The sequence below is a fragment of the Chaetura pelagica genome, unplaced genomic scaffold (genome assembly GCF_000747805.2).
Source record: "Chaetura pelagica isolate M959 unplaced genomic scaffold, ChaPel_1.0 scaffold85, whole genome shotgun sequence".
In the NCBI taxonomy this organism is placed as follows: domain Eukaryota; kingdom Metazoa; phylum Chordata; class Aves; order Apodiformes; family Apodidae; genus Chaetura; species Chaetura pelagica.
This window is the reverse complement of record NW_009953505.1, coordinates 720,763-730,645: the sequence shown is the minus strand read 5'-3', so window position 1 is coordinate 730,645 and position 9,883 is coordinate 720,763. Positions and strand designations below refer to the sequence as shown.

General features: G+C 41.6%; 1 protein-coding gene across 1 annotated transcript in view; it reads right to left on the bottom strand.

Moving 5' to 3' along the window:
• The window catches only part of KIAA1377 (KIAA1377 ortholog), a 200,740-nt gene that overhangs the window by 36,030 nt on the left and 154,827 nt on the right, over window positions 1-9,883 (bottom strand). The window contains exon 2 of the mRNA XM_009999415.1: window positions 26-323. Within this exon, the coding sequence (XP_009997717.1) occupies window positions 26-323 (298 nt within the window). The remainder of the gene's footprint in view (window positions 1-25; window positions 324-9,883) is intronic.

Below are 9,883 nucleotides of genomic sequence, written 5' to 3'. Positions count from 1 at the left end.
CCCGGCACCTCCCGTGTCCCGGTACCTCCCGTGTCCCGGCACCTCCCGTGTCCCGGCACCTCCCGTGTCCCGGCACCTCCCGTGTCCCGGCGCCCCCCGTGCCCGCTGCCTCTGCTCGGTGCCTGGTCCCGCCGAGCCTTCCGTCCTCTCCGCACTTTCGTAAATCACAGGCTGCATTTTGTTTGATTGTAAAACAACACCCGGGGATCCGAACAAAAGTTCTGCGAGGCGAACAAACCCCTTCCCCGAGCCCCTCTGCTGCCCGCGGGTTTGCAGAGCTCCCCGCGGCCTCCGGTAAAGCTGCTCACGGAGACGACCTGGAACTAATAGGAGAAACTTTTTTTTTTTTGCAGAATTCGCAATTAAAAAACCGAAACACCACAACACCCACCCCCAATCAACAACAAAAACTGTAAAATTGTACAAAGTGTTATAAGAGAAATTTAAAAAGTCAATCAGTAAATAAAGCTACACAAATTTAAAATAAATAAATAAGTAAGTTGTGCTTGAGATTGAAAAACTTTGTTATCATTTTTTTCAGGCAAAGCAGGGTGTGTTGTCCTGGGATCTGGCCCTGCCTGGGATGAGCTGTCAGCAGAAGGCTAAATGCCTCGGTGGTTTCCTGGCCAGACACTTCTTGGCTGTTGCATCTGAGCCGAAACCAATTCTTCTCTTTTTCACTGTGCAGCTGTTCTGTGTCTTTGACTAGGAGGGTAAAAATAGCACTCGGCATTTGTAAAATACTTTTCTCCACAGAACCCCCCCATGTCTTTTTAGCACAGCTTGTGAAGTAGATACTATTAGCATTTTACAGTTGAGACCACTGATGCTCATATTGCCAAATGTGCTTAGTATTTATAACATCTCAGTTGCCACAGTTGAGAAGGTGACACTAAAATGGAAGTATTTCACTTCTATCTAGTTCAGAATACCAGCCCAAAGTCACCACCTCTTCTGAGCTCTTCTGTGTTGCAGGTAGAAGACTGGTTGTCACCTTACTGCCATGTGCTTTTCAACCCATGTATACTTTTCAAATCCCAGTTTGCCTGATAAAATGTAGTGTTTCATTTAAGATACAGTAGAAGGCTTTATCAGTATGGAGAAGTGAGTCACCCAAACAGGACTGAAGCAGAGCTGGGAAACAACTGCAGGAATTGAGCCCATGTCACACTATTTAATCAGCTTTTAGGGATTTTACTAGTGGAGTTCTTAAAAAAATATTTTTGGGTTTGATATTTAGAAATGTCATATTAATACAATTTCTTAAATAACAAGTGTTTATTAGCAATTAAGAAACATTAAACACATCCTTATTTAAAATGTCAAAACCTTGTTTAAATAAGTATTTAGTGGTTCTTGAAGGTTGCCAAATGGAGATGGTTAAAACAAGAAACAGGTAAAAAATTAGTCTTTTAGGCCCAGTATTTGCTCTTACCTGCACAAGCTACAAAAAAATGCATGGAGAATGCTCCCACTAGGTCTTGGCTACAGGGTTATAGGATACAAACCTCCTTGGTAGAGGAGGGAACTAAAACTAGGGTGGGCATGCAGCCCACTGTAACTTCTGTGTCTATGTTTAGACTAGGTGTCTACAGAGGCATTATAGTGAGTGGTATCAAGGGCTTGATGCAGTAGCCTACCCCTGCACATCATTTGGGTATGATCTGTGACTCTATGGGCATGTCCTCTGGCCTCCAGCTGTACCCTCAGAAGGGCAAGACTGACCACAGGTCCTGTGCTGTGTCTGCAAGGTTCTAGGTGCTAGTTTCATTACAGCATTAAGTCATCTGTGTGTCAGAAATTGAACTGAGGCCCTAGTCAGTACAGTCAGTTAAGTCTAAAGGTGTCCTAAAGATGTCTCCTTTAGAGTAGCAGTAATAAATTTTACTCTGCTAACTATAATGGGATCTTAGCAACCTTTTCATACAAATACCTGCAATAAAGCTATCTAAAGTCAGACAAGCAGAATCCCAACCTGTCTGTCCTGTGTTTGAGTGGGTGGTCTCAGCATCTCTGGCTACATCTTGAAGACAAGCTTTTACTACTCTATCATTTGTCAAGGTAGCTGTTCCCAGACTAATTCTCCAGAATTCAGTTGTCATGTGCAATAGGAAACAGCAATGTTTTATGTGCAGAGGTCCATGGAGTGGGCTATGGCTGTCCATGCTCAACTGTGACTGAAGTGCTTTTGGAACATCCTGGGAGAAATTTCAGTTCTTGGAGAAATTATTATAAAAAACTCGGGTGCTGCCAAAATTCTGGGTGAAGAAAAGCAACATTTTTTAAGCAATCACTCACACTTACATGGCAAAACCATATTTGCATCATGCTTCAGGTGACCAGTTTCTCTTGTGAATCTGGAACTTAGGTACACAAGCTTTACTGTCACTGGTGCAGAAGAGTAAGAGCGCATCACTGTTCAGGAGGCCAGAACAGGTGAAGTGGAGGAGTTGCACTGGGGATAAGAGAGGTTGGATTTTACAGGCCTTTCAGTTAGGGATGATGTGGTTGAGAGTCTGAGTCCTTTCCAAGTCATAGCATGTTCAGAAAGGCCAGCTACCAATGACAGCATACAGGCTACTAGGGGACAGAGACCCTGTGTAGGGACAGGTATTGATCATCCTTTGATCTCTACCTTCCCATTAGCCCTGTGCTCAGCTGTTGAGTGACAAGAAGGTCCAGACTTGTGTCTGGGTCCTGACCATGATGTTGCCCTACAAAGGCATGTATCTTTGCATGGGGAGCAGTTATTGCAGTCCTGGAAACTCTTTCCTAGCCCTACACCAGGGGTTCTGCAAACAGCTGCTCACTAAAGAAGGTAGCTGTGCAGCTGCTGATTCTATTGCAGACAGTAAAGCCAAACTCCTCCAGTTTTCTATGAGAGTGCCAACACCACCTTCTACCTTGGCATTATGTGAAGAACAACAAGGTTGGTGTTATAAAGTTGGAGTTAAGGAAACTCTGTTTCTGGATTCTGTCACCAAGACGCATCCTCTTTCTACCTGTCCAGAAAGCCAGTTGTGTCCTGGGCGGCATTGAAAGAAGCGTGGCCAGAAGGTCAAGGGAGGCGATTCTGCCCCTCTACTCTGCTCTCATGTGACCCCACCCAGAGTATTGTGTCCAGTTCTGGGGTCTAACACTGTAAGGACATGGAGCTGTTGGAGCAAGTCCAGAGCAGGGCCATGAAGATGATCAGGGGGCTGGAGCACCTTTCCTCTGAAGACAAGCTTGTAGGGGTTATTTGGCCTGGAGAAGATAAGGCCCTAGGGAAACCTTTCAGTGGCCTACCAGTACCTGAAGGGGGCCTGCAGGAAAGCTGGGGAGGGACTTTTTACAAGGACATGTAGTCATGAGGGGTAATGGCTTTAAACTGGAAGAGAGGAGATTTAGGTTAGACATTAGGAAGAAATTATTTAGAGTGAGGGTGGTGAGACATGGCACAGGTTGCACAGGGAAGTTGTGGAAGCCCCCTCCCTGCAGGTGTTCAAGGCCAAGTTGGATGGGGATTGAAGCAACCTGGTTTAGTGAGAGGTGTCCCTGCCCTTGCAGGGGGGTTGGAACTAGATGATCTTTAAAGTCCCTTCCAACTCAAACCATTCTATGATTCTGTGATAATTTGATTAAAAACACAAGGTAAATAAGGAGAAGAAATGTCCACATTTATGACATCAGCGTCTCGTTTCTTGTCTGGTAGATACTACACAGAACTGAAAAGATAGTGCCAAAAAGTTCTCAGAGAAAAACATCTAAAATATGTGTTCCATAAAGAATGTTATTTTAAGGAAAGCTGCTAAATGCAAATTCTTCCATGTGTTGAAGCATAAAAAGGGTACAAGAGAAAAGACAGATGAACAGAAGTATCAAAACATTGAAACATAAGCAGTAAACTGTAATGCATTTTAAGGGACTAATAGCCCAGAGTTCTAGAAGTTCTGCAGACTAGCAAAACAAGAAAAATACAAAGGGCAGAAAACCATAGTAAGAAACAAAAAAAGCAGAAAACAAAGCCAGCATAAACCAATTGGTTTAAGTAAGGATCTTTTCAGCAATAAGCCACCCTGTAAATATAACTGATGCTAAACTTAAATGTTTTTAGAATCCTTTGCATAAAGATACCACATAATTGAGGAAAACTATTTAGACAGCTTGATCCTGTTCTCATGTTTTCATATTTGAATCCTCATGTTTTGAAAAGAGGGCATTGATTTTTATACTTTAGTTGGGCTAGTTGAAACATAAATTCCAGGAGCTCTAAGAATATCCAGTTTCAGTGGTAGCAGCAGGTTCTCACCATTCCAGAAAATTAGTCCCAAATGGGCTTTTGTCTGAGCATTCAAACCAATTTAATTTTTGGAAGATTGAATCATGATCATTTTCTGATAATTTTTTCAAGTAGTAAACTTCAATCAATGATATTTCTAAGGTGGATCAGACAAACTAAAGAGTTGTTTGGAATATACCTCTTATACACACTAGGAATGGAAAGGGAAGAAATATCGTTAGAAGCATCCACTTGCTCATTTAATTTAAATTCTGCCTGGCCCAGTCATGCCCTGCATACCTTGCATGATATGAGACACAGAACAAGCTGTAAAGTGGATTAACTATTACAAGGCTTTAAGACAGAAAATTGCATCATTTCCAGCATATAAGGGATTAAGAAACTACATAGTGATGATTGGTTTTTGTATATCTATCACATGTTTTTACTTACCTGTTGCATGATTTGGTGCCAGATCTTATTGGCTGATGACCTTTCAGGTAGAATCAAATCTCCTTGTGAGAATTAGCAGCATTCCCACTGATTGGACTGAAGACTGATGTTGTGACCCAGTGGACTACTCTTTTTTCTTTTGAAAGAAAATGTATAACATTTCATATAACATTTAGAGTTTTAATTTTTTAATATATAGGCCTAATCTTATGTTTTTCATTCTTGTTGGCATTCACTTCCTCAACTATCATGTGTTAATGAACAAAACCAATTGTAGAAGTACATTTTAAATTAAATAGTGTGAATGGTTTGAATTTCTGTCAGTAAAAATAGAATATTATAAATAAAAATGTGAGTATTGTCAGTACAGCAGTGTTTCTGGAACCTGGTATCTATTGTTAGTGACTGGGCACAGTATTTCTCACCTCTGCTTCAGTTTCAGTAGATCAGCTTTGGAGTAACAAGCTCTTTGGGTTTCCTCTTTGCTGTCTTGCACTTGACCAAACATTAATACAATGAGCAGAAACCATAATCAGTTCAGAATCACCATGTTTTAGAACTTCTTTCCAACAATATATGTAGCTATAGGAGGAAATTAAGCTTGTGATAAGGAGATAAAAATGTCCTCTTCTATGCTTGACTAATCCTGAACAAATGAAGGTTAAAAGTTGCTAAAAGCAGGTTTCTCTCTGCTAGAGAGCTGTCACAGGCCCTGTAAAGGGATTGTGAGAGAGGGGGTAGCTCATGCTTTTGTGGGAGATTTAATTCCCCGAATGGGGGGGAATTTGTTGTCAGACCCTGTAGTCTTTGGAATTAGAGGTGGAGAGATAGTATAAACACCCTCTTCAGGCCTCCCTCTCTTGCCAGGTTTATTAGGCACACAGTCCTCTTGTAACAGCAACATGGACCCAGCAGACCTGTAGAGGTAGATATTAAAATGAAAGCATCAAGATTAATAAGCATTAGAGCAGTATGTGATTGTTTAAAGAGTATTAATTCTGGCTGCAAGCCTGGATGCTGTCACTGTGTTAGGGCTTTTATCTCAGGCTGCAGTACAACAATTCTGTTGGAGAATCACAGTCGCTAAATTTCACAGAAATTTAATTACGTTGCTGAAAGCCTCAAACTTTGCTGGTAAGACCTCTGATCTGACAACCAGGTCCATGCCTCTGAGCAGAAAGTAGCAGATCTGGGTACAGAGTGTGAAGCTAGAGTCTGCAGATACCCCGAGGCTCCATCTGGCTTTATTATAATCCCTGCTTAAAAATGAAGGTGGAAAATGAAGATTGTAGATCTGTGCTGGCAGATATTACCACATTTAATTACCAAGCTTAATCTCTCCTTTGTCAGAGAGGTTAGATTAACTGGCAGTAACAAATCATGGAGGAGATGGGCCTGAAAAGATAACCTAAGCTTGAAGGACCATTCTTGCAAACAGATATTTGATCTTAAAGTCAAATTGTAAAGCTATGCAAAAAATGAATTGAAATCTCTATCAGTACTGGTGGGAGGGCATTTGAATTTTCACTGTTCTGTCGAAGATAAAAACATTTCCAAGACTATTTGCAGAAACTGCTTTTAACTCTATAAATGCTTTACTACCATTAACTACTGCTCCACTAGCAAGGTTGCAGGTAGAAATTGTGTTTTCTGTGGCTTAGAGTTCCTTCCCTTTGTAGATAAAATCAATTCCTTTTGCCCCAGGCTTGACTTGTGTCTTAGTTGTGCTGTGAGAGCTGGATCTGCAGTGTAAACTGCAGAGGATGAAGTCCAAATTGGTAATACCAGTCAGGTTTTCTCTCCTTTAAATAAGTCTAGTAGGAGTTTTCCACATAGTGCTCTTAAGGAAAAGATGGACAACACCTTATTCCTTTTTCAGACATGAAAATAGAGATTGTTACAATTTTTTTGTCTGGTATTAGCCATATCATCTACTAGTCATGATCACACTTAGTGCTTCTGTGGCACCAAACCAAGTAATTAGATAATAATGAATGCCATGTAATTATTTCCTTTCATGGAGTCTAGCAGCTGAGAGGATCTGAGTAACTTTCTATGAACAGCTTTTGAGTGTGGGAATCTTGTAGTTTTCATAGAATCACAGAATTGTCATGGTTGCAAAGGACCTCTAAGATCACCAAGTCCAACCATCAGCCCCTCAAAAAAAACCAAAACCTTGCAAAACCTTGGCCACTAGAGCATGTCCTGAAGTACCAAATCTACACTGCTTTTGAATACCTCCAGGGATGGTGACTCAACCACCTCCCTGGGCAGGCTGTTCCGGTGTCTGACCACTTCTTCAATAAAGAAATTCTTCCTAATATCCAGTCTAACCCTCCCCTGCTGCAACTTCAGACCATTTCCTCTGGTCCTGTCATTATTTACTTGGCAGAAGAGGCCAACATCCATTTCCCTACAACCTCCTTTCAGGTTTTTCAGCTGTAGAGGGTGAGAAGGTCTCCCTCAGCCTCCTTTTCTTCAGACTAAACAATCTCAATTCCCTCAGCTGCTCCTCAATATGACTTGTTCTCTAGACCCTTCACCAGCTTGGTAGGTCTCCTCTAGACAGGCTTCAGCACCTTAATGTCCTTCTTACAGTGAGGAGCCCAGAACTGAACACAGTACTTGAGGTGCAGCCTCACCAGTGCCAAGTACAGGGAAACAATCACTTCACTACTCCTGCTGGCCACTCCGTTCCTGACAACATCCACAGCCTTCCCCTCATCCAAAAGGCAGGTCACGTGGTCATAGAAAGAGATTAGGTTGGTCAAGCAAGACCTCCCTTTAATAAACCCATGCTGGCTGGCCCTGATCTCCTGGCTGCCCTGCACCTGCTGTGTGAGCTCACTCCATGGTCTTTCCTGGTGCCGAGGTCAGGCTGACAGCCTGTAGTTCCCTGAATGCTCCTTCCAGGCCTTCTTGTAGATGGGTGTCACATTAGCCACCCTTCAGTCATCTGGGACCTCCCCTGTTGACCAGGATTGTAGATAAATGATGGAGAGAGGGTTAGTGAGCTTCCCTGACAGCTCCCTCTGCAGTCTAGGGTGGATCCCATCTGGCCCCTTAGACTTGTACTTGTCTAGGTGCAGAAGCAGATCAGTAACTACTTCCTCCTGGATTATGGGGGGTTGTTCTGCTCTCCGTCCTTATCTTCCAGCTCAGGAGGCTGAACACCCTGGGGGAAGCTGGTCTGACTATTAAAGACAGAGGCAAAGAAGGCATTAAATATCTCAGACTTTTCCTCATCCTTGGTTACAATGTTCCACCCCACATCCAGTAAGGAATGGAGATTCTCCCTGGCTTTTTAAAAATTATTATTATTGTTGATGAATTTGTAAAAACTTTTTTTGTTGTCCCCTATGTCCGTGGCCAGATTGAGCTCTAGCTGGGCTTTTGCCTTCCTAATTTTCTCTCTCTATGACTTAATGAGATCTCTGTACTCCTCAAGTTGCCTGTCCCTTCTTCCAAAGGTGGTAACCCTCCTTTTTTTAATGTGTCCCAGCAGAAGTTCCCTGTGCAGCCAAGCCAGGCCTCCTATTGCTGTCCTCCCCCGCCCTTTCATTGTAATGACACAATAGGGACAGCCTGCTCCTGGGCCTTTAGGATTTCCTTCTTTTATCATCACTTGAATGTTCTGAAATGTGAATATTGGTATGGTCTGTTTTTTTGTTATTATTACTATATATATTATAATAATATTATTATTATAATTGTATAATTATAGTAACACTACATTATTATAAACATGTTATTATTAGTATTATAATATTATTTATTGTGTTATTATGTGTTAGTCTGTATTTTTGTTTTAAAATTTAACATATGCTTAGAAAAGCAGAGTGCTAGAGATTAGTTGGCAGCTTGCTGGGAGCAAATCTAAAATACAGCAGTGAAAATACAACATTTTCCATGTGACAGATGGCTACTGTCTTCAAAGGTTCATTCCATTTCCTCTCTAAGAATAAAACAACTGTGAAAGCAAATATTTTTGTAGTTAAACACAAAGAATTTACAAGGACATTAAACTGATTCCAGGGACCTATGTTCCATTTTTGGAGCTGATGATTCTCAACCATCATACATAAGATTTTTGTGGCCATATCTTTAGGACTGGTAATCAGTCATTTACTGCACAAATAGTCTTGTTTCAACTCAATAAAAATAAGCATGTGGAGTGTAAGATATTAAGAGAAGCTGAGTAAGTTTTCCAAATAAAAAGTAGGATGGTTGAACTACACTTAATACCTATTCCAGGAATCTCCAGACTATGAGAAGCTGTCTTTAAAAGACATGTGATCTCTGATGTTATGAAACTGCATTTCTTTCTTTTGTTTTCTTTTTCCAAGAGTATGTCTTCAAATTGTAAATCTCAGTTTGGTGAACTCAAAATATTTGACCCAGTTTGTGATGGTACAGTAATATAAATAAATGACAACATGGTTTCCACGACCTGAGTACTACTGACGTGGCAGTGCAGGGTTCAGTGCATTAGACATCTGGAAATAACAAAACAGAACAGCTAAAGGCACTTTACTTTCCACTTGGAAAACCCTTAACTGGGCAGTAAAAAAAGATCATCTAAACTACTTAGATTACTTTTGTTTTGTTTTGTTTTTCATAGAATCATAGAATCATAGGGGTTGGAAGGGGCCTCTGAAGATCACTGAGTCCAACTCCCCTGCTGCAGAAGGAACACCTGGGGCAGATCACACAGGAACGCATCCAGACGGGTCTTGAAAGTCTCCAGAGGAGACACCACAACGTCTCTGGGCAGCCTGTTCCAGTGCTCTGTCACCCTCACAGTAAAGCAGCTTTTCCTCATGTTGAGGTGGAACTTCCTGTGTTGAAGCTTTGTGTCGTTTCCCCTTGTCCTATCACAAGGCACCACTGAAAAGAGACTGGTCCATCTTGACATCCACCTTTCAGATATTTATAGACATTAATAAGGTCCCTTCTCAGTCTTGTTTTCTCAAGACTAAACAGCCCCAGGTCTCTTAGCATTTCCTTGTATGACAGATGCTCCACTCCCTTAATCATCCTTGTAGACTCCATTAGACTCTTTCCAGCATTTCCCTGTGCCTCTTGAACTGGGGAGCCCAGAACTGGACACAGTTTTTGTTTGTTTGTTTGTTTTGTTTTTGTTTTGTTTGTTTGTGTTCCCCCCCCCCC